At 52.3% G+C, this 26,462-nt stretch overlaps 1 protein-coding gene across 1 annotated transcript in view; it reads left to right on the forward strand.

The window, feature by feature from the left end:
* The first annotated feature begins 319 nt into the window (after positions 1–319).
* The window catches only part of KCNQ3 (potassium voltage-gated channel subfamily Q member 3), a 207,764-nt gene continuing 181,621 nt past the window's right edge, over positions 320–26,462 (forward strand). The window contains 2 exon segments of the mRNA XM_054691974.1: positions 320–407; positions 410–707. Of these exon segments, the coding sequence (XP_054547949.1) occupies positions 335–407; positions 410–707 (371 nt within the window). The 5' untranslated portion in view covers positions 320–334.

Below are 26,462 nucleotides of genomic sequence, written 5' to 3' on the forward strand. Positions count from 1 at the left end.
AACTGCGATGCTGCCTCGGGCTCGCCGGCCCGGGTGCCGCCGCCGCCCCGGAGCGTCCGTGCCCGGCTCCCGCCGCCGCGCGCCCTAGCGCCTCGCGCCCGCGCCCGCGCCCCCGCCGCCCGCGCCCTCGGGGTCCCGCGCCGCCCCGGGGGATGTGACCTCCGCCGCCCGGCCGCCCGCGCCCCGGGGCCCGCCCGTGCCCGCGCTCGGGGGGGGGGGAGGGGCGCGCGGATCATGGCATTGGGGTTCCCGGGTCTGCAGCCGCCGCCGCCCGGTCCCCGCACCCCGAGCGCCCCGTCTTCCCGGAGCAGCAGCCGAGGCGGCGCCGCGGCAGATGGGGCTCAAGGCGCGCAGGGCGGCGGGCGCGGGCGGCGCGGGCGGCGCGGGCGGCGGGGCGGCTGACCCCGCCGGGGGGACGCGGCGGCCGCCGGCGACGAGGAGCGCAGAGCGGGGCTGGCGCCCGGCGACGGGGAGCAAGTCACCTTGGCGCTCGGGGCCGGCGCCGACAAGGACGGGACCCTGCTGCTGGAGGGCGGCGGCCGCGACGAGGGGCAGCGCCGGACCCCGCAGGGCCTCGGGCTCCTGGCGAAGACGCCGCTGAGCCGCCCGGCCAAGCGGAACCACGCCAGGTACCGGCGCGTCCAAACTTTGATCTACGACGCCCTGGAGAGGCCGCGGGGCTGGGCGCTCCTCTACCACGCGCTGGTGTGAGTACCCGGCCGCTGGGGCGCCCCGCGGGGCGGCGGGGGGCGGGGGTCGCCGGGCGCGCGGGTCCCCGGGCGGGACGCCGGCCTGCCCCGAGCGCGCGTGTCCCCCGAGTCCTGCGGGGAGCGGGCCGGCCGGTGCGCGCGCGGGTGCGGGTGGCTCCTTCTCGGGACCTTGTCCTGGAGCGTGGAAGAACCGTGTGGTTTTTCCCGATTCGTAAAGTGGATCCTCGGGCCAGCGCCGTGTCTCTGCTTGGGGGTCCCTTCTCTGGGAATCGCTGCTGAGTTTACATGGTGCAGCCTGGAGTTGGGGGAGCAGAGGTGCTGCCCAGAGCGGGGGTGTGTGAGCGCCGCGGGTGTGCCTGAGCGCAGGGGGCCGTCGCCTGCCCGCCGTGCTCCGAGGGCCCCATCCTGGTGGAGAAGGAGCCTGGCGTTGCTCCAGCTGGGGGCTCGGGTTCACCAAATCCGTGCCTTTGGGTTCTCGTTCGGGGAGATCAATCGGAGCGTGTGTCTGTGCATCTCAGACTTGAAACCTCCGGGCAGGCACTGGGGCTGAGCTGTGCCAGCAGGTGGGGGTGGGTGGTGTTGTGGCTGAAACAGCTCCTTGATTGGGGTCCTGATAGTCCCTGGGCCGTAACTGCGGCTCCTTCTCTTGCTTGCACTGAGCGAGCGCGCAGAAATGTGGAGGAACCGGGGCTAGAGGTCCCCCCAGCACCCCAGCACCCTTCCCCTGGAAAGCATCTCCTTGCTAGTCAGAATGAAATGCACAAAAATGCCTGGCTAGAAGGAACACAGCGTCTTTTCTGCACCTGGCACTCTGGATAAAAACCCCCTTGTACTGGGGGAAGCCAGGGAGAGGATGGTCGTGGCGCTCCTCACCCAGGAGGGGAAACCCCGTGTCACAGACTTCAGGGCTGCAGGACCCTTTCTGGTGCCTCTTGCCTAGTGGCTGTGGCTTAGTCATCCTGATGGCTGCCTCTCGTGAGGCTGCACGGGTATCCGGGCATTGGTGGGGAACTGACCGTGACCTGTGTTATGCCAAGGTGAGCAGGGGATATACCTCTCTGGCCTCCCGCAGTTGACCCCTGACTGATGTGGTCAGGAGGAGTTCAGGGATCTCTGGAGTTAACACTCCCCGCCAGTCTTCCTCTTAGAATAGCTTTTACAGATGTGGCCACCAGGTGGGGCCCGGGCACAGGACCTCAGACTTGGCAACAGGTTTCTTCAGAGGTTGCTCAAGCCTGGAGAGGGTGCCTCCCTGAAAGGCAGCACCCGCAGGAGGGAGGAGAGCATCCAGGCAGTAATAGGGGTTTGGGGGGGGGGTCCAGCTGTTGGCATCTATGTCTGTGTGCGTTTGCAAGTGTCGGTGGCCGAGAGAAGGGTTGGCAGTTGATACTCTCCCATTTGCTTTTTTCAAGTGATTAAAATGAGTTTGAAAATACATATATTCCAAAAAAAAAAAAAATACACGTGTCTCTGTCTCTAGCACTGTGTTTAGTTAAATTAGAATGAAGTTCATGTGGTGATATGTGATCATTTAAAAAGGGACACAAACGGAGACTCACATGCAGACATACAGACTCACACGACCTTTTGCACATACATGCATTGGGTACGTGTTGGTTGACTTCCAGACCTGGGGTCCTCCTGCAGCCTGTGGGCTCCCCGCTTCTCCTCCCATGTTTCCCAGCCAGCGCTCCGAACCATGCCTTGCCCAGGAAGAGAAGAGAGAGCTAATACCTATAATTGACAGAGCCTCCATTTTATCATTCTCTAGAATTATTCCAGCACTCAGAGGCAGGTTTGAGATCTATCGAAACCTAGAGCCGCAGTTCCCAGAGAGAATCCAGGAAAGCTGAAGACTGAAGGAGGAGGAATTGAAACCTTACTCCACAGTATCCTACTTGCAAACCATTCCCTCATTGTACTCCCACCACAGTGCACTGTGGGTCTTTTTAAAAGGGGGTTCGTGCCCCCCTCCTTGACTCCTCATCTGTTGATGGATGTTCAGGCTGTTTCCACTTCTCGGTGGTCTTGTGTGAGGAGCTCTGCAGTGAACTGGGGAGGTCACTGTGTCTTGAGATTCTGATTTATTTCTCTTCTTCTGGACCCGGCTAGTTCTGGCTTTAGTGGTGAGGACCCACCTTGCGGTGTTCCAGCACAGCTGCACCATTTTGCTTTCCCACCCACAGAGTGCAAATTTTGCAGCCTCTCCACGTCCTTCCCAGGCTTGTCTGTTGTTTTGATAACAGCTATCCCGACAGATGTGAGGAGACGGTGCGTCGTGTCCATCTTCATTCAGTGGGAAGCGGGTGAAGGAGGCCCCCCAACCCCTGGTTTAACCCAGCTCTGCCCTGTCCTAGCTGTGGACCCTGGAGCGAAGTGCTGGACTCCCCTGAATTTTGGTTGGTTCATTTCTAATATGGAGATTGTGATGCCTCCTCGCAGGGTGGTGGCGAGATTTAACAGACATGATGGATAGAAAACTCCTCAACGTGGCATTGTAGCTACTTGGTAAATGTGTTTTCTTTTTTGCTCCCATACTCACTTATATTTAATCTACCTGCTTCCTGCACCCTGATAAAATCCATGGCCTCCTCTGTTCTAATCATCTTCTTTTATCTTGTTCTTCATTTCTGAGCTCCTTGCCTTCCTTGTGACTCTGTTTCTATGACGCTTTCAAGCCTCTCAACCAGAGCTCGGTTTAGGGGTTGACGACCATAGCTCCGCAGTTCAGCAGAGGCAGAGAGGGACTCACACCCAGGGGCTCCCGTGCTGGAAGCGAGGGGACACAGTCTCTTCCTCACGAGTGAGCGAGTGACAGGTCCTGAGAAGACACGTGCTATTTCGGGGAGGGAGTTGGGCTCACACAGGAGTCCTCTGGCCGCAGCGTGGCGCTGTCTTCACTATGTCACCGTGGTCCCTGATGAAAGACTTGGGGGGATGTGGGTAGGGAGGCGGAGGAGGGTAACACACAGGGACTGAAGCCTGGCCTGTCTGGGGATGTGCTCATAACTGCATTTCTGGCAAGTTCCCAGGGGAGACCAGTGTTGCTGGTTAGCAGAGCACACTTGGAGCAGCAAGACTTCTCAGACTTGGGTATCTTTGTCTCACCTGGGCAAAGGCACCTGAGCACAGAGCTGGCAGGCTCCACTCAGCCAGAGCCATCACACTTGTGTGTAGGGAGGCGAGCTGATCCCCTCTCCTCCTGACGACTGTCTATAGAAATATATACAGCATACCTGCGATAGGCCTAAAAAGACCTGTGTCCGGTACTGGAAAGTAACAGACACATTGCACTTGTGGGACATCAGTGTTTGTGGTGTCTCTTCCAAAGGGTTCATGTCATGAAAACAAACAGGCGTGGAGCGCTGTGTCAGTGAAGGGAGGCAGTGATAACCACATGCGATGTTTGAGACCCATCAAATTCAAAAGTCAAAGAATCAATCAAGAAAATGAAATGGAAACTTCCAGATGGAAGAGTATATTTTTAAACCATATATTTGATAGAGTTTATATCCAAGTTATATAAAGAGCTCATATAACTCAATAGCAAGGAAAACAACCTGATGAAAATGTGGCAAAGGGCCTGCACATTATTCCATAGAAGACATTCACGTGGCTGACAGGTACATGCAAGGTGCACAATGTCATGAGGCAGGAGGGAAATGCAAATCAGAACCACAGGGAGACGCCATCTCACACCTGTTGGAATGATTACTATCAAAAAGAGGTAAGAAGTGCTGGCCAGGATGTGGAGAAGCAGGAACTCCACTCCTGGGTATTTATCGAAAGTAAAGTAAGTCACTGTCTTGAAGAACGTGAGCCCCCATGTTCACTGTAGCTTTATTTATAGTAGCCAAGATGTGGATAGTTCGTGTCCGAAGGGTGACTATGCCTCCAGCTTACTTTTAGAGGGTTCAGGGAACATACTGACCGTAAGTGTGTGTATGGGTGTATGATATTGTTCTTCACTTAAAAATATTTCTGTGGAAAGTTAAAAAAAAAATGAGACATACGTGAGAACAGATGCCAGGCTCCAGCCCAAAGCTGGATGCTGTTGCTCTGGTGGATTGTTGTGTGGGCCCAGGGTGATCTCAGGGCAAAGTCAGACCTGCGAACTGTTGACTGAGTTGAACAGGCCTTGTTAGGTCCATGATTCTATGGACCAAGTCTCTGGGTCCCTCTCTGCTTTGGGTTTCATGCAGGTAATGACAAACATCCAGTGGAAGGTCCAGCGTTCATTTCCAGGTCACACAGCCAGATCTCGGCCAGGCTATCGAGGGCGTGAGCTGTAATTCTTTCCCTGGGACCAAGCGACTTGAAACAGCTGCATTTCGGTAGTTCAGCATCTGCAGTGAGGGAGTGCACCTGCGGTGCCAGGCTGCAGACAGGGGCAGCATGGTTAGCCTGCCCTTGTGGTTTGTGGGGAGGCTTCTCCAAAGGAGGTTTTGGGGGGCATCAGACAAGGCAGCTGCTCTTTGCCCAGTGGGTGGGTAGTCCCCTTTTCCCACTTGGAGAACCGAAGGCTAACCTCAGCGGACTTGAATGCTAAATTATTCTTCTTGCATTACGTCATCGCCTCCTGTTCACAGGGGTGGATGGAAGCAAGTCAAATCCCATCCAGCTGTACCTGTTGGATGGGACTTTTCCTCCTACCACAGAAGGTTTGAAATGCTTTCTCCCAAGAACAGTTCGGTTGCAACTTAGAGACAAGATTCTTTCTTGCACATAGTTGACAAATGAGCCGTGTAGATCCTGTCCACTTGGCTCAGGGAACATTCCAGACAGAAGCTCCGCTGACTTCCTCCAGGGGGTGGACTTCTCTCTCTGCTGAGCTCCGCGGCCTGAATGGCCTGGTCCTTCTGTCCACTGTTGCGCTCTTTTAAGAGACATAAAATTATCTGGACCCCATGAGAGGGTAACATTGAGTTGAGGTCCATAAATACCAATATACCCACAATCCCCAGCATTTTGGTAGCGTTTCATAATTTATTATAACCCCTTTGGGCAGCACCACCAGGTGGCCCCTGTTTGTATCCATTTAAAAAAAGTCCAGCCCTCAGACGGAGCGATGGACTTTTTATACAGGAACGACAACAGCAGATATAGCGGTTCCTCCCTTCCTACACATCCCCAAATCTGGTTTTCCCCACATGTGTGGTACAGGAGAAGCAGACAGCCTGTTAGAAAGAATCTAAAGATTAGATTAGCAGGTTAAGAGGTTAAGTTCATTTTTGCCTTTATGGGTGTCTTTGTTGGCAGGGGGATGGGGTGAAATGCTCTCCAATGTCATTTGAAAATGCTGAGTCTCGGGAATGTCTCCTCTGGCCTGGGCATCTGAACTGATGGGGAGACTTCGCTCTACCACCCATATATCCCCCTACCCTTGGCCTTGCCTAAAACCCCAGCTTTTGCTTTGTCTCGTTGTATGCATGTTAGCCATGGATGCTTCTTGTCTCGGTGATGTCAGTCCTAAAAATGAAACGGCATGACTTAGTCACCAGCAAGTCTAATCAGACTAATCAGCAATAGTCGCTGAGCAGCAGATGATGGGCTTCAGGGGCCCGGCACCGAGGGAGGTGTTTGGCAGGTCACAGAGTCAGAGGACAGGAGGAACCATAGAGAAGAGGGATCGGGCCCAGGTGCTTAGCCTGCTGAAGGTCAAGGGCTGATAAGCTAGGTCTCAGCTTTCAAACTCAGGACTCCTCCAAGACTGCCTTCCATTTCCCCACTCCTGCCTGCTCCCCCTCGTGGTCTTGGACACCTGGGTGCACACAGAACATTCTCCCTGCTGTGTGATTCCTCTGGGTCATGCCAGCTTAGGGTCAGAATCAAATGAACAGAAAAAAGGGCCTTCCTGTTGGTGCAGGGGTTAAAGACAGCACTATCAAGCTACTGCCAGCCACTACAACATGAGTTTGATCCCCAGCCAGCCAGGGAGCAGCCCATATGGCGCAGGAGACCGCTCCTGCCTCACCTGCTGCTCCCCTCAGCAGTGTATTTCCATAGATCTGCCTGTTCTGCTTCCTACTCTGTCTCTGGTGAATCCTCTCACCCCCCACACCTCTGGCCTGTACCCCAGCTCTTGTATGCATAAATAAATAAATCTTTTTAAAAAATGAACAGAAAAGAGAGTGCAGCCAGGTGCAGGCTGAGCAGATGAGCCTCTCTTCCTGCTAGTGCTCCCATGCCAGATCCCCTCTCTCCACCCCAGCCCCCAAAAATCCAGCGCTCCACCAAGGATCATATAAAATCCTCTCTGATCCCTGCTGAGCTTGAGTTGAGCATGTGAAAACAGCGGATTAATGGTAAGAAATGTTTTTATCCATTTGGGTTGTTTATAATGTCACCTGTGGAGCCGCACTACTGTCTGTTCCAGTCGCGGAGACCTGATTTATTTCATCAGTAACAGCCGCTGACATTTAGAGCATTCGCTCCCGGAGCCATGTTGGATGAGGCACCGGGATGGCTCTGAGATGTGGCTGGGAGCCTGGCCGCCAGGAGACCTTGAGTCTTGTGCTGATTTGCTCTGTGGTCCCCAACAAATCATTCTACTCCTAATGGCCCCAGTCTCTTGTCTGCTAAGGCGACCTAAGATGCTCTGCCTTGCGGGTTGTCAAAAGGACTAAATGAAGTAATTCATGGAAGCACTGAGCAGAGAGTGCGGCAGTGTGGGCTCTTATTCTCCCTCCACACATTGCCTGAGGCAGAGTTCAGTGCACAGGGTCCCTCGGATTTGGGGTCATCAATCTTGTTTGCATTCTCTCCCCCTTTGAGGACTCTTTTTAGATGATTTTCCCCTACATGTCCCCACCCACATGACATTGCTGTCGCACGGCTGAACTGTGTATCTCTGTGTCGCTTATCTGTCCACCCTTGAGGTAGAAAAAGTTAAGATTCTTTTCACCCACCTTGGGGGCAGTTATGCTCAGGCACCCCGGGGAGCCCTGGAATGCAGTGTAGAACAGAATTATCCTGAACCCCACCCCCCCACCCCCCACTGGCTCAGGGCTGCTCCCAGGGATCAAGAAATCCCTTAGACAGAAATGTGGGATGTTTGCAAAAGGCCCCTTTGACAGGAGCCGGGAGGGCGTAGTGAGAAGGTCTGGCAGGGCAGAGTCTTATCTGCCATCTTACCTGCAGTGCTGTTGAACTTGAGGGTCACGGCGGTTTTATGTTTTCTCAGTGGTTCTTAAGTACAGGAAGCCTTGCGGTATAAGCCATGGTATAGCTCTGCTGTTGTTTTTCCTCATTAATCTTTCATTGAGGATAGTCATTCAGGAAAAAACAACAACAACATTGAATTAAAAGTATTTGTAAATATGTCGATTCAGTGTCTGGTAGCTAATAGGAGCTGCCTTTGCTGAGCTCTTCCTGGGTGCCAGTGCTGGAGTCCTGGAAAGCACCAGGACACCTGTCCATCATCTGCACCATCCTTTGGTGAAAAGAACGGTGGCCCTCTTAACTTTCGGGTGTGTTCATATACAAGTAACGCTCACCAAATTGGCAGAAGCGCTGGGTTCAATCAGCAGGGAGAACTTCAGTCCTGCTGACACTAGAATTCTGTGTAGCTTTTGTGATACTTTCAAAGAATGAAGCATCTTACTAATTTATAACGTGAGAAACATTAGCATTTTCAAAACATGGTTAAAATAGATATTCCAGTTGCTCTTACAAACACATCTTTGGTTGAGAAAGGAGCAGGATCTTGGCTGTGAACTTTGGGGTCCAGGGCTTCTGCCCTTTGCCTCAGTTCCAGTTTCTTGGGAAAGTCATTAGCACTTACCTTTGGGTTTTCAAATGCTTGAAGGGAATGTTGAGATTTCTTCCCAATTCCTTCTTTGTGCCAAGATTTTAACAGCTTATTTGGCTGGCAAGAAGTTTCATGAGAAAAATCTCGATTCTTTTGGTTTAATGTATATATTGCTCCAAATTTCTGCTGGCCCAACCCAAGAGATAATAGCAGAGATTGGTTTCAGGTCTAGTGGAGGTGAAGTTGTTAGGTTAAGGTCATGTGTTACCTTAAGGTCGTAACGCGGGTCCTGTGTTAGGTTAAGATGGGGGAACAGTTTTGGATAAGGTGGTCTCTGCCCTTGAGGAGCTGATGGCGACTATAAATAATAGCAAAGTAGCAGGTTACTCCAATAATGCATATACCGAGGCTATTGACTCAAGTGGTCAGACTGTTTCAATGCGTCGGGGAAGCTTCCCAGCCGCACTGAGTAGATTTGGCTTTATGCACAGGGTTAAAGCCCATTCTTCCTGCATTTTGTATGTGCAACTATGACCATGTCACACATTTAGAGAACAAAGATCTCATTTACTCTCACACTAAATGGAAGGCACCAAAATGGAAGGACAAGAAATGGGATTGTAAAACCTATGGTTGGGTGGACCTCAAGTTGGGTTATATCAAGAGACTGAAGACTTGTTTTCACTGTTCATTTCACACGTGCAAACATCCATTCTTTGCATCCATTCTTTCCATCCGTATACCAGATACTCTGACTCAGATACTCAGACGGACACAGCGCCAGTGCCCAGAAAGTGCAAGCTAAGTGACAGAAGCAGAAATGAAAGTCCATAAGACCTGGCTTTGAATCCTGGCTGTGCTGTTTGAGCCAGCTAATGTTGACTGAGCCACATATCCAGCCTAAACCTTTTCCTTCCTCTGTTACATGGACACGCTCACTCACCTGCTCATCTGGCTGTGGCCGGCATCTAAGAAGAGGTTGTTCTTCCCCATTCTTGTGCCATTCTGCTGAGAGACAGACAGTGTCTGTGATGAAAGTCTGGTGAAGTTCATAGTGGCATTTCTACTGGAAAGAAATGTGATGAAACTCTGATGAAATTCTGTTAGGATGCGTGAGCTCTGACTCTTCTTAAGGGAAAAGGAAGAAACTGACATCATCGAGAGGGAAAGAAAGGTGTAGAACAAAAAGAATTGGCTGCCTGACTCAGGGTTCCTAAGGAAGCGGGATGCTGAGAGAACCCTGTGTGGCTGCAGATGCGTGGCCAGGGCTTCTCGGAGTTGTCAAGGTCCTCTTGATCAGGGAGGGAATGAGAAACCAGCACCCCCAGTGGAGCCTCCAGGCACATGACAACCCTTTGAAGTCTGGGATCCCGGCACAGAAATCGGACTTTGGGTGAAAATGAAGGAAAACTGAATCAAGTCTGGACTTTAGTTAATAGTCATGTATCAGTGTCCATTCATTAATTGTAATGCATGTCCCTGGCTAGTCTAAGAAATTTTCTCTGGTGGGCTTTGTGAGCCGAGGCACTATTCACATAGACGCTGTCTAGCCCATTCTGTAGACGTGGAAGCTCAGCCCTAGAGGAATTCAGCAGGTGTGCCGGCAGGAGCAGCTCCCAGTGGCTGTGTGGGGGCTCCTTGGGTGGATGGGGGAGCTGGGTGGCGGGAGGATGAAGTTGGAGATGGGTTGGAAGAGGTCAGACCTTTTTTTTTTTTTAACACAATTGCTGTGCAACCTTAACAAGAAACTCCTGTATCTCTGTGCCTTTAATTCTTCCTTGAAAAATTAGGTAGTTGAATATATTTTAGGGTTTCTTAATGGGGGAGCTATTGGAGTTGCAGCTGGGACTCTTCCTGACGTGGCAGGAAATCACCCACCTTGCAAGATGTGCCTCCTGGGCCCTCCCACGAGATGCTCTAGACCTCCCTGTTGTGATGAATAAAACCACACCCAGGCTTTGCAGAAGGTTCCCTTGGGGGTGGCAGCACCCTGGCCTGAGAACCGCTGCTTCTAAAGGCCGAGATGCTGTGACAGCTGCCTCTGGCCTCAGATCCCCAGTGTTCATGTTGTCAGGTGAAGAGTCCAAACAAAAAACTAGGTACGGGGGAGGCTGGAGGGCTTCGTATACCTGCGTGATTACACGGCGCTTTTATGACCTTAAGAAAGACTTTTTTTTTTTGAGCTGAAAGAGTCTGACTCAGGTAAAATACCCAAAAGTTGGGGAAAAGGAACATCAGCCAAACACAAGCCACATGCGCGCACATGTGCACACGCACGCACGCCATCCGTCCCTAGACCCCAGTGTTTGGAACATTAATTAGTGTCACTGCTTGAAACAAATTAAGCCGGGGACCTCGTTGCTTCCATATTTAAGAAAAAAAAAGCTCTGGAAGATGCTGCCGTTGGAGACAGGCAGACCTCGCCTTGGTTTCTGGGCTGTCGGGACCACGCAGGCCCTCCCCGGGGGCCGCACTTCCGTTCCGGGAGGCTGGGCGCTTGGGCGGGTGGGGGCTGGCGTGTGCCGCAGCGTGGCCTCTGTGTCCGATGAGATGAGAAAGGCGGGTTGGCACAGGAGTCTCAGCCAGCCTGCAGGGGCCTGAGTCCCAGCGGAGTGACCTTCCCTTTCCTGCATCTCAGCGTCCTCACCTGTGGGATGGAGACGGTAACAATGACTCCCTCCCGCATGGCGGTAAAGGTTAAGTGGGTTCACGCAGGTAAAACCTGTGGGATGGAGCAAGGTGATTGGATCTGCTGCCACCCTCAGTCAAGACGGCCAGGACTCCAGCTGAGTGGGGCTTACCTCAGCCATATTAACCTGTTCTAATTGTAGGGAACTATACGAGCCATAAAGTGTACCATTTGGATGAGGACAGGTCCAGTTCAGTGGCATGAAATACGTTCATGTCCTTGTGCCGCCCTCACCCCCCTGCATCTCTAGGACGTCTCCATTGCAAAGCTCAAAGTCAATACCCAGCATTGTTTGCTTGGTGAGGGAGGAGGGCTGTGGCCTCACTTCCAGATACCCCTCAGAGAGCTGGGTTGAGGGGACTCACCTCTCAGGTGTCACAGACCCACGCAGGGTGTGGTGGGGAGACGCGCAGCAGGGCCACCTGCTCTCAAGCCCGAGGATTTGGTACAGGTCAGACTTGACTGCCGGGAGAGGGTGTCTTGGAGGGAAAGGAATGGCTCATCTTTGCTGGAAGGTTCCAGTGAGGGTGATAAAGGCATGTGCATGGAACAGCATCATCCTTAAAAAGGTGGGAAACTGTGACCCCCTGCTACAATGTGATACGCCGTGAAGAACTGCTCTGGATGAGGTGAGCCAGCCTCAAAAGGATGCTGTGAATCCACTTCTGTGAGGGGTAGAACAGCAAACCCTACAGACAGAAAGTAGGGTGCTGGTTGGGCGGTTCGGGGAAGGGAGGAGTCACTGTTGAATGGGGACCTAGCTGGGGAAGAGGAGAATGTTCTGGAGATAGACAGTGGTGAGGGTGACACAGCAGTATGATTGTGCTTAATGCCATTGAGCTGGACACTTACGGTCACAGTGGCCAGTTTTATGTAATTGGTTCTCTGTGCTTCCCCTTGATTAAAAACACCCGGTGATGTGAGGGGCCGGTTCCAGCAGTGGGAGCTTGGACCACGTGGTTTTGAAGTCCCCTGAATTCCAAAATGAACTTCATTGGAAACTGGTCTGTTAACCTCTTTTCCTGCTCTTGTTGAGCCCCTGCTGCTCCAGGCCAGCCAGCCCTCCAAGCTTGTCCTGCTCACCTGCCTCCCAGCTGTTCCTGGCCCAGGTGAAGGCCTGGAGACACCCCATCTCATCCCTTCAGCTTATTGGAGAAGATGGCAGGTTAGGCACAGCAGGAACAACTTCAGATGTCTGCCTTCAGTCTGCAGAGACTCTTCCTGGCTGTTCCAGAGCTCGAGACCCTGCAGACGATCCATAATGTCCACTGTGTCTCCATTTACTTTGAGAAGTCTCAGTGTTCCCTGAGCTCTGCTCATGGGGTGGCCTCTACTGTGTTGACTGTCTCCTTCGGTATTTATCCAGCACCTGTGGACTTGCTGTCCTCGGGGGTGCAAGCTGCGTGAGCAGCTGCACAGAAGGAGAACAGTGAGCCCCAGCCCGGAGGCTCGCAGGATAAGGTCTGACTGGGGTGGGGTAGGTGGAGGAATTCTTCCAGAAGGAGGTGATTCTGCAGCCCCATCTTGAGGGATGCGTGGGAGTTCTTCAGCAAGGCCCTGAACAAAGGGCATCAGAGGGACTGTTCTGGACGGCTTATTGCCATCATTCTCTGGGAAGAACCTTCTAGATCAACCCTTCCATCCTTTCTGCGCCTTTGCAGCCTGCTTTTCTTCTTCGCTCCCTGCTCCAGGCGTCCATGGGAGGTGGTCCGGGGAGGAAAGAAGGCTGAGTGGTGAGACCGCTCTTGAGGGAGATCACGTTCCTTCTTCCTCACCAGCCTTCAGCCAGTCGCCTGCTCTGTGCCGCACTCTGTGGGGCTTTGCCTGTGGGAAATGTGTGCAGTCCGCCCCCTCGAGCCTCGTAGTCTCAAACTTCATAGTCAAACCATCCCTCACTTCACCTTTCTGTCACGATGAAGCCTGTGGCTGGAGCTTCTGCCCATGAAGTCGATTGGCTGTGGAGCCATGTTCCTGGGGTTCCTGGGTGCTGCATAATTCAGGGGGAAGAGCACTGCTTGGGCATCTGGACACGTGGCATTGGGCCTGAATGAATCTTGGGCCCCTGTTGGTCCTTCATCTTCCCATTTATAAAACCCCCTGGCTCTGACCTTCCAGGTTTCTGCCCAGCCCCTTTCATAAGCAGCGGGCACTGGTGACCAGTGGCCACGTGTCCCCCATCAGCCTCCATTGCTCCCACCAACCGCTGGCTGATTTTCCTTTGGGAACTTTATTCCTCCCTATTTTGAACCATGTTTTTGGGTCCAGATTCACCCGGTGCTCAACTCCAGAGGTGGCCCCTGTTAGGAGTCAGCCTGGCGGTGGCCTCACCGAGTGGTGGGTACAGGAAAGAACTTGTGACCCAGTCAGGGCTGATGGGAGGGAGAGGGTGACCCTAGGGCCTGGGAGAGAACACCAGCAGAGGTGATCTTTTGTGGGTGGGTGGCGTGAGGGTGTGAACTCCAGAGCATTTGCAGTCATTTGGTGAGCATGACTCGGTGGGTATCGAGAGGTGGGAGGAGAGGGGGCGCGGGAGGGCCAGGCAGTCTGCAGGGGATGAGACTGAAGACAAAAGCACGTGAGGTGGAGTGGAGACCAGCCTTTGGAGGCTGGAGGGCAGGCAGTTGGAGAGGCGGGTGTGAGGTCCTGTCTGGTGTTCTGATCACCAAATTCCTAGGTGGGGAGGGGCTCCCCACACTAACACATCATGCTCCAGGCTCCAGCTGGCTGTCCCACTGTCCAGCTCAATCCTGACATCGTCTATCAGGGGTGGCACCAGAGTCCATGCGCGGAGGTAGGACTGCCCCACCCTCACTTCCGGGGCCAGGCGCACGCCCAGGTGGTCACCTGCACTTCTGACCCACTAGCTGTCAGTCAGGTTCTGGGACCTCCTCCTTGGGGCCGGTTTGCTAGAGCAGCTCACAGAACTCAGAGAGACATTTTAATTACTGGATTCCTTCTATACGATAAGAGGATGGGATTCAGGAACAGCCAGATGGAAGGGTACACAGGGCCAGGATTGTGGGGAAGGGATGGCTGGAGCTTTGGGACCTCTCCAGACTCACCAAGACTCTTCCCTTGTCTCCATGCGTCACCAAGCTATAGGCGCTCCAGATCCCACCCTGCTTTGCTTTTTTTATGGGGCTTCATTACGTAGATGGATTAAATCATCAATTTGGCCATTGGTGATGGATCCCGACCCCTCCCTCATCCTTCCCCAGAGGAGGCCGGGCAGCGGGAATACTTACTGGAAGTTCTAACCTAGTCCCATGGTTGTCTCCACTGGCCACCAGTCCCCATCCCAATGTGCTTTCCTCAGAGTCACAGAATCAACATAACAAAAGAAACCTTGATCACTCTCAACACTTAGAAAGTTCCCAGGGTTTGGGAAGCTGTGAGCCAGGAACTGGGGGTGAAAACCAAATAGCTGTGTGTGTGGATCCCAATATGGTAGAGCCGAGGATGGGGAATTAGACATGGCTGAGTAGAGAACACAATGAATGTTCTAGGTTTCCCAGCAGGAAGTGGCATGATTGGATTGGTGCTTTAAGGTAGACTTTGGCTTCAGGTGGACAAGGGAGAAGGCAGAGGGTAAAGCAGAGCTTTGTTGTTCCAAGATGGCGGCTGTCACTCTGAATGGGGCCATTTATCTTGGGCTGGAAGGCACAGGTGCTGCTCTAGCCCATCGCCACCACGTTACGGTGAGGAAAGAGCTCAGAGAGCTCCAGAGTGCTGCTCAGGGTCAGATGTGGCCCGGAATGGCCCTCGCCGGAGTCTGCTCCCTCCACTGTGCCAGTGGACACATCATTTACTCTCCCTCCAGGGAGGACCCTTCCTTCTCTCACATTCTGCAGCCTCAGGAGCCTTCAGGGCCAAGGTTGACATTTGTGTTAAGATGATTTCCTTCCTGCTTAGAATAAATGTCAAACTGAATGATGGAAGTGATTCAGCAAGAAATAGCATGCAAGGGGGGAAAAGAGCTGTGTAAAAACATTTGCAAATGGAATAAAAATTTGAGTCCACCAGCTCATGCCAACATATTTGGAAGTTTGGGAGATATTTTTAGACCATGAAATCCAAATGGCACCGATCGTGGGCTGGAGAGATGGAAATGCAAAGAATAGATTGCTCGCTGTGACCAGTGATTGCTTTGCCAAGTTTCTCCGTAGCTATAAAATATCAGCACCCAAATGCAGACTCCCCTGCCTAGACCGTCTTCCTCCTTTCTTGCGCATCTTTCTCCTTCACATCAAAAGCCCAGGGCTCGGCAGCCTGTTTTTGGAAGGCTGGTGAGACTCTCTGCTGAGGGTTTATGGTGGTTCTCTTGATGGTTCTGAAGGAAGCCAGTTCAAACCCGATGAGGAAGGGGCTTGTTGGCTCATCCACCCCCAGAGAGGGCAGGAGAGGGTCTCCCTCAGGGCCTGAACTCCTGGAGCCTCATGGTGGGAATGTCATCTACAGAGTCTGACCGTGACCTCACTCTGTGCTTGGAGAGAGGCTGCTGCTTTGGTGTTTGAGTCCGGGAGTTGAACTGCTGAGTCCTCCCCAACTTGTGTCCTGGGGGAGACGGGTCATGAGGAAGCAAGATGCAAAACAGAGCAGACTAGTTCCGAGGGCAGGGAGTCCCTCTCCGAGGACAGGTGACGCTGCCGCCACGTTCCCCAGGTTCCACGCCCCTTTCCCCGGCACACCTGCTGGCCTCGCCTGTGCTCGTTGGATGCTCCCGATCATTCCACGTGCAGCTACAAGAAACATTAAGAAGAAGATTTGATGGTCTTGAGGGGTCACTGGGCTGACAGCTGCGTTTCTAAGATGCTGGGGGCAGAGTCCGGCACGTACTCCTGCTCACTGTCAGCGCCTGCTTCTGCCCTCAGACGTATTTCCAGTTACCTTTATTGTTTATGGAAGGAATGTGGGGTGTGCGCCAGCCCCCCGAGTTGTGCACGCGGGTCCCAAAGGAAGAGCCACAGCCGGGCTGGGCCCTTCTCCACCCACCTCCCAGCAGCAAAGTTTCTTCTTGAACTTCCCCGAGCGTCTCGCCACGCCTCCAAATCACGGGCTTGTGCTGCTGTCTCTGGATGAATCAACTTTAGGCATTTTTATCGATTTCCTGTTCCCTCCTGGCTCCGTATGCTTTATGTTCTCTTGACTCCTCGCTCCTCTCCCACTACTTTCCTCCCCCTGTTTCTGTATCCGAGTTGCCTCTCTCCCCTTCCTCCTGCCGCTTCTCCGGCGGGTTCGCCTCTCCTCACGTGCCTCCCATCACCCTCACCCGGTGGCCGTTGCTCCTCTGCCCACTGGCACTCACCTGCCTGCTCCTCAGTCTCTCCTTTTCCTCTCTGGAGTGTCTTCTCCAGAGCTCGCTCTCAGAAACTGTCGGCATCATTGTGGTTTGACACCTTGAATTGGGCCCTTTCCTGCCCACTGGGGCCTGGTTTGGAGGTTTATCCAGAACCACACTACCGCTCCCGTCTGCACATCTTATTTCCTTACATGTGGAGTCTTACCAAGTCTTCAGAATGCTCCATGATGGAAGATTTTGGAATTTTCATTGTGCTGGTGGCATAGCAGAGCCTCAGGAGGATGCAGAGAGGGGGGCTCAGTGACACACTGGAGGCAGTGAGGCCCACATGCATAGCTTGCCCCAGGCCAGGTCTCCCATCTGCCCCCCGGACTTCCCTCCCGCTGGGCACCCGGTCCTACATGGGCTAGGAAGTGTTTTGTTGAATGGGATCGGACAGAAAGACGCTTGTCCTGTAATCGGACGCATTTGACATGTCTTCTTGACGTTTCTGTTTTGACTTCAGGAGGCCATGCGCATACGCATGTGCACACACATACACATACTCCCACACACACCTCTCACACCTGCTTCTAGCTTCAGATTCATTTCCTGCTTTATTTTTTAAATAGCTTTCTATAAATCCCGATTTCTGTCTGGGAGGCAGCCCTCTTGGAGCAAACCATTGGGGTTTTCTTGTCCTTCTGACGTCCTGGGTGATTTACAGGCTTGGAGATAGAGAACTGGCCTCTTGCTCTGTCAGTATTGAACAGACCTCACTTTCCCTGCAAAATAGCTTGCAGAGCTGCAGTAAATCCTGGGAAATTACCTGGAGTTAACTATGGGGTGTTTAAGCACCAATAATGACGCGTTCCCTGGGAATGTCTGCTGCCATACGGATACCTGACTTTCAGGGTGTCCCAGGGCTGGGGAATTGTGGAAGATGCCTTTGAGGTGGACAACTTGAGCCCGGAGATGGGAAGGACTTTGCCTAAAGATGTACAACCCACTGGCAGGCCCGGGTCTCGAGCTCCGTGTTTCAGCCGCTCTGCGGGCTGCCTGCTTCCCTGCAGCATGCCCTTAGGTGACGCGCGTGTGTGGCCCTGTGCGGCTCACCCAGCTGTCTCACGGTCCTTCCAAAATTAGTTATTAATTGGGCACTAATCTCACTGACCACAGCTAAAGCATTACCTTGACAGGGGCGGAAGGTTGGTGGGTCAATGGCGAGATGCGAATTCTGGAGGTCACTCAGCCGCTGGGGAGAAACAGGTACCCGAATGTCACCCGGTACTTTTCCTGCTTTGAATGTGGAAGAGTCACAGGCTTGGTCCTCAGTAGTCCTCGTCCCGTAGGGACCTCAGTGTCCGCATGGGCGTGGGTGACCAAGTTCAGCGGTGTATTCACTAGATCCTTCCTCTGTCACCTGCCTTCAGCCAGGGGCCTTTGCTGAAGGCACATGGAAGGCAGACCTCAGCCTGGAAAGTCATGGAATGTTTTCCCAGCAAACAGAGAGGGGATGTAGGAAAATAAAATAGCCTTGGGATTAACTCAAACTCTTACTGACAGCCTTGGGTCAGTTTCTAGGCCTGAGTCTCGATTTTCTCATCTGTGGAATGGAGCAGCTATATGCTTTAACTGGGGTCCTGTGGGTGAGTGCCGGCCATCCAGCAGGCACTCAGTAACTGCTATTGATAATGTTTGCATTAGCTGTTTCTGCTCATCTTGCAGTACTGCACAGGGGCCCAGAGGGAGGTTTTGGGGGTTGGGGAAGATGTGCTGAGGCCTCACGGCTTCTCCAGGGCCTATTTCTGACTTCTTCTTCACGTGGTCATCATGTCCCAGTTAACTCCCCACCAGATTCTGAGCTCCTGTGGGTGAAGGCAGCCAGCCTGCTATTTCTATATCCCCTGCACCAATATGCATATTTCTGAGTGAAAGTGAATGATTGGATGAGTGAGATGAACCATGATGAACCTGCTAAGAAGTAAGAAAAAGTCTCCAAAAGGCACTAAGTCCAGAAAAATGTTTTCCCCAGCAGAGCTGTGACTGTATCAGCAAAACTATAATAAAGTTATTATTAGTAGCCTTTATTGAGCTCCTGCTGTATGCCAGGCGCTCACCTACAGGATCCTGCTGAAAGCTTGTACTGCCCCATTTTACAGAGGAGAAAATCGAGACTCATGGAGGCTACATCACTGACCCAGGTTTGTACAGTTAGGGAGAACTCGCTTGAATCCCAGGACTCCTGACAGTGGGAGAGGACAGTGGACAGTGCCCAGGCTGGCTGGGCCGCCCTGCCTTTTCCCCTCCAGGCTTCTGGTCCTCCTGACCTCGGCCTGACTCGCGTCCTCTCTGAAAAGCCACCTCTTGCTTCTCCATGAAATGACAAGGAAGGAATGTGACACTGCAGCACCACAATGAAGAACGCTTGGGCCTTGGGTCTGGAAGCCTCTGCTCCACTACTTCCTGTGACGCACTTCTAGTCCCATCTCTCACCTTCCTGGGCCTCAGTTTCCCTGTCTGTAAAATGGACAGGCAATCGTGAGAATTACAGGAGGAGGCTGCCTGGTGGAAGCTGTTTTCTGGAAACACTGTGGGTTAGTCCATGTTGTCACTTCAGTTCGAGGCCTCTTATAGTTTCTCATTCAGTTCCCAAGTATTCATTCTAAGAATAAAGCTCGCCGACTTTCAGATTACTTTACAATTTCCAAACCACTGTCATGCACTGTGTCATTGAATCCTCACAACCCGGGCAAGCGGGCTGTTTTTTTCATTTTCATGAAAGATGCAGAGAGGACCAGGTCGGACCCGCTCTGATGCCCCCTGACTGTGGCCCAGCGTCCAGCAGACACGGGCCCACCATCCGCTGTCCCAGCTACAGCAGGTGCGCCCGCACCACCACCTCACGCTGGTCTCACGCCACGTTGCCTGCGGCCTTCAACCCTGCCATCTGCACAGCCCGATGATGTCGGTTTTATCATTTTATCATTTTAATTTTTACAGGTCAGGAAACTGAGGCACAGAAAAGTGACATGCTTGCCTGGTTCAGACCCAGTGGTTGGCCCACGGGCCCTCATCCCCCTCCCACAGCGCCACCTGCTTCCAGGAGCCTGTGACTGTCGGGAATGATGCTGAGGGCTCTAGTGCTCGCGTGGGGACGCCCCATCTGGGCCCAAACACAGACCCTGGTGGTGGCTGAAGTCACCACTCAGAATCCCAGGAGTCTCACAGAGTGTGCGGACAGAGCTAAGGGGGTTGAGGGGGCTGGGAGGAGCAGGAGGGGGCACCAGGAGACAGAGGAGAATGCTCCCGAAGAGGGGCTGCCTGGCTCAGGGCTCTGCCCACGCCCGCTCAGCTCTCACGCCCGCTGGAGCAGGACTGATGGCTGTGCCATCTCCGTGTTCTCGCCAGGGGAGGCTTCCGGAGCTGGGCTGCCTGGTGGTTGGTTGGAATCCCAGCTCCAGGGCTCTCCAGCCACGTCCCTGAGGGACAGGCCTCCCGAGACGCTCACAAGACTTGTCCTTTGGCATGTGGGTTATTTCCAGCTGAGCTCGATCAAGGTGCCTCAGGCTCATGGTAGTTAATGCTCTTTTAACTGCTTAGAAGGATGAGCATCGAGGGGGAAGGGAGTGTTGTCCTACCTAGAATTAGGGTTTTTAGCAGAAGAAGCCTTTCTGCCAGAGAAGCCTACCTCTGGCAGGGCAGACTAATCACAGAGCATCTAGACTTTGTCAGAGGAGCCCCTCCCCACCTCGTGTGAGTCCTCTCCTCGCCCCTGGGAGCCCCCAGGCCCCCCTCCTGCACCTCAACTTTGGTGGACACCCCTATTTTGCCCCAGTGGTTTTAGAATCTACATCCATGTAGACTTAGCATTTGTACCTAATTATTTAAATTTGTTCTTTACCCCAACTTTGTTCTGATGTTCATTTGGTGGTTTGATCAGCCCAAGAAGAACTCGGAGGAGGTGGGGACACGTCCCCTGGCCCTGCCTCACTCAGTGCCCCTCAGGTTTTTGGTCTGAAGAAAAGGAGCCGCCCTGGGCTTGTCTCCTGGGCTTGGTATGGGGATTAAACCACATGATATTTATAAACCCCTGAGACTATCATATGGCCCTTAGCTATGAAAATTAAGGAAAGCAAGAAAACAAGTAGGTGGAAAAAGAGTCTCTGAGGGGTGGATGACCTCCCCAGGGGTCAGGAGCAGGCCCTGAACCCAGGACTTCTGGACCCAGGCACGCACCCCATATTAGTTCCCTTCTCTGACTGCTTCTGCAAAATTGAGGAGCAATAACGCAATAAAATAAGCGTCTTCCCCAGTCGCTTGGGGATCTGATGTGGTTCCCTTAATCAGGGTGTGTGTCTGTGCCTGGGGGCCAGGGGTGTAGGGCATGGGGCCAGGGGGAGTGGAGAGAGTGGGGTGCAGTGATGCCTTTTCACCAAGTCCTTGTCTCTGTAGCCTTTGAAGAAGCCACACTCTCATCTCTGACATGTGGGCATCTCTGCTGGCCCCTTTTCAAATCTCTTTGATTCTCATTAATGCTGTTTTTCAATTAAATTATTCTTAGTGCTAGAATCTACCCAATTAAAGAAGCAATTTTCTGTACTTTGCCTGGAAGTGATTGCTTACCTGGTTGAGTGGTGCCTTTAGCAGTGAACAAAGCCGAGCGAATACTCTAGGGCCACCGGCTTTAATTGGCGGTGCTGGGGAAGGGAGGGGCCATTGCCATTGGGGGGGATTTCTGCAAAGGGGAACCTGACCATGGAAGGGGCTTGTCAAATGTCAGTCCTCCCTGGGCCCCTCCCTACCTTTATTTTCAAAGGTTATGCTCAAGTGGGTCTTCGTGATAGCTCCAATTTGTAATTCTAATTTCCTTGGAAATAGGACTAAATAGAACATTTGTCATTCCTCCCCATGTGGGTTACCAGCCTCAGATGAGGATTTATGGTCTGGGCTGCTGCTTCCGCCTCCAAAGGCAGAATCCTGTCTCTGGGGCAGAGAGGGGCTGTCTGAGCGCAGATCCCGGAGAGGGTGTTGGGGAAGTGGGGGTGGGGGTTGCTTGTTCTCAGTTAAAAATACCTCAAATATATTTTTTCTCTAAATCTGGAGGAGAGAAAAATGTCCCCTGCTAAAACTTCAGGTTGCCTAGTTATGAATAAAATAGGAGGCAGGGAAACAAACGATGGTGAAAGGCGTGCGATGCTTTGAGCTCCGTGGGGACGGTCTTCTGCCCTGGCTGTTTATTTTGGGAAGGAAATGTTTTGATTTCATAGGCTCTATTGAAGTCCAACAGGTACGGTCAGGAGCAAGGAGGCTCCCCCAGTCTGAGAGCTGGAGCCCACATTCCAGGGAGCTGGTCGTCAGTGGCAGAGAAGGCAGCCCCTCTTGGTTGAAGCTGGCATTCAAGAAGTTTGGTGTTGGGGGTGAGCACCTGGGCTCACACCTGTTCCTGCAGCCGCAGGTATATTTAGCCGCTCCCATGTACCAGGCTCTGTGCTGCTGTCACTGAGTGATGGCGGGCTCGTCTAGCCGATGCACGGGGATGCCAAAGATATGTCGCCGGGGCTTGGGAGAGAAAGAACTTCAGTAGAGTCAGTTCAGCAGAAGACAGGAGCCCCAGGAAGGAGCACCGCCTCCGGCATGGGGGAGATGGGCTTGTGTGACATTTGGGGAAGTGGGGAGAACAGAAGAGTTGAATTTCATTGAGCAGCACTTGGGCTGGGGGCACAGGGACGTGGGCTTGGCAGGAGGTCACTGGAGGATGCTGCCTGCAGCGGGGACAGAGGATACACGGGGTGAGCAGGGCTGAAGGTCGTGGTGGACTCTTGTCCATGCACGGTCAGGTCCTTTGGAGGCATGGAGGCCTCGTGGATGAGGGCTGGACCTGGGCTTCCTCGCTTTCTTGCTTGGAGCAGCAGAGTTGCTCGGGCAAAACAGGTTAGTCTTGGTCTTGTAACAAAGGGGTAACAGAAGTCAAGGCTACCTGATTTAACTGTCCAGGCTGCAAAATAAGACCTGGTGCGAAGAAGATTCCTGTACAAATACCCCGCATACTATTATCTTCAGAAGTCATCTTTCTGTTCATATAAATCAAGGCATAGTGTTATTTGAAGAGCCATCAGAAAAATTGGACAATATATTGTTGTTTTCGGCTTTCTTCGTAATTTACCAGAATTAACATTTGGAGGAACTTAGGATATTCTGCATGGATTTAGATACCGCTTACAAAATGCTGGAAATGACTATTAGTGAAGGTGATTTATGTGATCGAGTTAAAACATTGTGCGATATCATCTGTGATTACTGTTTATCGTATGTAATTCCTTACAGGGCTTGAATGTGGTAATGTAAAAAGCAGGATTCCTATCCAAGTCTTAAGACCGTTGCCTTAAGAATGCTATTGATAATTCCGCTTGCTACTCCCCCGGCAGAGTGAAATGTCTCCAAATTAAAGTTAATTAAAAACTATCGAAGAACTACATTGACTCAAAAAAGTTGTCTTATTTGGTATTTCGTCAATGGAGTGCAAATCATATGAAAATCTTGATGATAGAACATAATACATTGGATGGAATGAAGGCAAGGAAATTTTATGGCATAAATAAGTAATAATTATGAATTGTTTAAAAAACTGTTTCATTGATTTGGACTCTGCCCCTCTTTCAAGGCCAACCCGGGCAGGGCTGGGGCAGGGGTGTGGAGTCTTGTAGACGTGACTGTAATGCTGAGTGAAGAGAACAGTCTGGGGAGGGGGCTTTCGGGTGGGATGGATGGGGTGGGGTGGGGTGAGTGGGGTAACCAACACTCAGGGAACCTTCTCCATTGAGCTTCTTGAAAAAATGGTCTAGAAGTGTTTCTTCTACCTCTGTTGAGTCGGGAACTGGTAGGGGCCAAGGATCCAGGAATGACCTTGACTTCCTAGGCGTGGCCTATCCAGATGCTCACCGTTAAGGGTGACTAACTTTGTGGAGGGTCAGGAGCCCTGTTCACAGCCTCCAGCAGTTTAAGCCTGGCCCCATGGTGGGTTCCGAAAAAGCCAACCACTCTAGTAACCCAAGCTGGGGACGCTTCCTCACATGCAGAAGACGACGCTTTATCTAATCCCAGGGCCCGGGGCATGTCGTTGCTCTACCTGTTTGTGTGTTTTCTTCTTTCCAGGTAGGGGAAATTGTTCTTAGCGTGGATTGGTCCATTTGCTTCATAAATACTCCTTGAGCTCTTTACCTGTGATTGGCACCATGGTAGCTCATGGGGACACGAATGAGAGGAACATGAATTCTTACCTTCATGGCTAAAAAAAAGGGTGTGTCAACGAGCAGTTGCAAGGAAGTGTGGTGAGGGGCGCCGTGTGGCTGATGGAGGACAGGCCTGGGAGGCGAGGTGGGGCAGGAGGCAGCGGTTACATTCAGATGGAGCCATAGGCCCTGTACGCAGAAGAGGGCGTGTTTAAGCAGGGACTGAGGTGATGTACATTACATTAGAAAGGGTCCCTTTACCTGGGGTCCAGTGTGGGGTGGAGGGGATGTCTCTGGGGAAAAGAGGCCAGTGACAAGGCGGGTGAAGACGTTGTTGGAATAACGTCAGCAAGTGGGATGTGGTGCATGCCTTTCACCTTCTTCATTTGAATGTATTTAAATAGACTCTTGATTGATTTCAACCCCGGACTTGAGAGTAGCACCCCATGCTGGGCAGACTGCAGGGTCTCCGTGTCTTGTGCTTTTGCCATGTCCACTCATTCTGTGCCGTGGGTCCGAGACGTCTTAGCTGGTCACATCTCACCACTGAGCAGCTGAGTTGCTGCGGGTGCTCACCCTGACTCTGATGACTTGAGTTCCAGTTTGCTCTGCTGACGTGCACAGAAGGCCTGCCCAGGGCCGTCCCTCCCAGGGGCTTCAAATGAAATGAAAATTAGAATGTCCCTTGGGACTGGAATGCTTTGACTTTGGGTCAATAGAGAATTATAGGAGAACTTCCAGCATGAATTGAGCTGAGCAGAGTGAAATCAATAGGTGTTTTACCTGTGGTTTGCAGTGATGCCTCACAACAGCTGCCCCAAGTAGGTGCTGCTATACTCACTTCAGTGAAGCAAGATGAACGCCTGCAGATGAACAGTCCCTGGCTCAAGCTTGCACAGTGAGTGTGGGACACATAAATGAGACGTGAGTCCAGCCCCCGGACCTGGAAGGAAGGACCGAAGTTGGCATGGGTCAGCACGGGCTGGCTGGAGAAGCCAGGCCTGACCTCACCTGTGCTTCCTCTTGGATCACAGGCAAGACGGGGCGCTGTCCCGGCCGATGCCTGGCTAGGTCCCCACAGGAATGATGAAAATGAGGCATTCTTAGATGTGTCCTCAAAGCATTTTTTACCCCGCTATCCCCCGAGTCTGGGGGCTGTGGAGCCACCTCATAGGGACAGCAGGCAGCACACCTCCATCCAAGCGTCTGGCCACGCAGGGTCCTCTCTGAGGTGAGTCAGACTTCAGGATCCTGGGTAGGAGGGGCTGGGTTTTGGCAGACAAATGAGGGGTGAGCCCTGTGGGGAGCCGGGCGGGAGAGGCAGGGCTCTTTGTGGGCTCCCCAGATGTCAGAGCTGGCCAGGAGGCTGTGTGTCCCCTGGCTCTGAGGAGACAGACCCTGTGGCTCTAAAATGCACTGAAGTTATGTTCGCAGTGGGGCAAAAAAAAATTCGCCAAATGGTAAATATTTTTACGAATCATGAATGCATATACACAGTTTAAGATGGGTGCCTGGGTGTCCTTAATATATTTAAGATTGTTCACATTGTAAACTTGGTAGCTTTTTAGAAGTTAATCATTTGCACAGAAGGGTAGAGAGCTGGGGTGTGTGTGCAAGTGTGCGCACACGTGATATGCGTGCACGTGTGTGTTGGTGCATGTGTGCACATGTGCATGTGTGTGTTTGTGTGTGCTTTCTCAGGTGTGGTGAGCGAGAAGAGAATGCTGACTGATTTCTCTGTGCTGATCTCCAGGGACCAGAGGCTGTGGTTGCTGTGTTAAATTGTTTGTGCTAATTATTGTAATAATGTTTTTGTAAATAGGTTGCCGTATGCAAAAGTAGCTTGAAGGTGTGTTTCCGAGAATTTCAGACTAGCTGTGACTGTCATTCTAAGTTGGAAAAGACTTCTGTAAGGCAGAAGGGCTGGTGAGAAGAGCGCAGACAGCAGAAGGATTCAGATTTGGAGGAAGACAGGAGTTGGGACAGGGGAATGGCATAGAGAGAGAGCAGGAGAGAAGGGGCCAGAGAGAACTAGACCTTGAGAGACCCAATATGCAGACAGGGATGAAAACTGAGGGAGGAGAGCCCAGTGGCAGAGGGAGAGAGACAGAAGACAAGGACAGAGCCGGCAGGCTCAGGGGACACCCCCAGGCTGAGGCTGGAGAAGAGGGCCGTGATTGCTAGACAGATTGTGGCTCGGAAGCATCGTCTATAATTGGTCCACAGGGGATTTTTAATAAAATCTTTAAAGTGATTAAAGACCATTTTATCGAAAGAGATCTGGGCCTCTTTGGTGCAGAGAGACCAGCCAGAGCTGTTTCCCCTGAGCTCAGCTGCTGCTTTGGTGGATCACATGTGTGAGAAGGGGGGGTGTGGATTTGCTCCCCTATTTTTCTCCTCCCTGTGTCTGAGCTAAGGAGTGCCCCCTCCCCAGATTCTTCAGGAGGGAGTATGATGGGAGCCCAGTAAAGGCCTTGGCATCTTTGGCTTTGATGCCCAGACCCCAAGTCTTGCTGAACAAAGGGGGTTTTATTTTGCATCTTAATTTTTTACTAATTATATATTTATATATCATTTGTTTAACAGAAGATTCATTTATTAGTTAATTTTTATGTTTACCCTTGGTTTATTAAATGATGTACATTTCAGGAATACAGCTTCACCCCTTGACACCTGTGTATGCCACGCCACACCCACCACCAAGGTTCTAGTACCATCCACCAGCATCCACTCGAGGCCCCTCCCTGCTCCTCCCTCTCCCCACTGGTAACCACTATTTTGTTGTAAGAGCTAAGAGTTATTT

This window comes from Talpa occidentalis, unplaced genomic scaffold (genome assembly GCF_014898055.3).
Source record: "Talpa occidentalis isolate TD23 unplaced genomic scaffold, MPIMG_talOcc4v2.1, whole genome shotgun sequence".
NCBI classification, from domain to species: domain Eukaryota; kingdom Metazoa; phylum Chordata; class Mammalia; order Eulipotyphla; family Talpidae; genus Talpa; species Talpa occidentalis.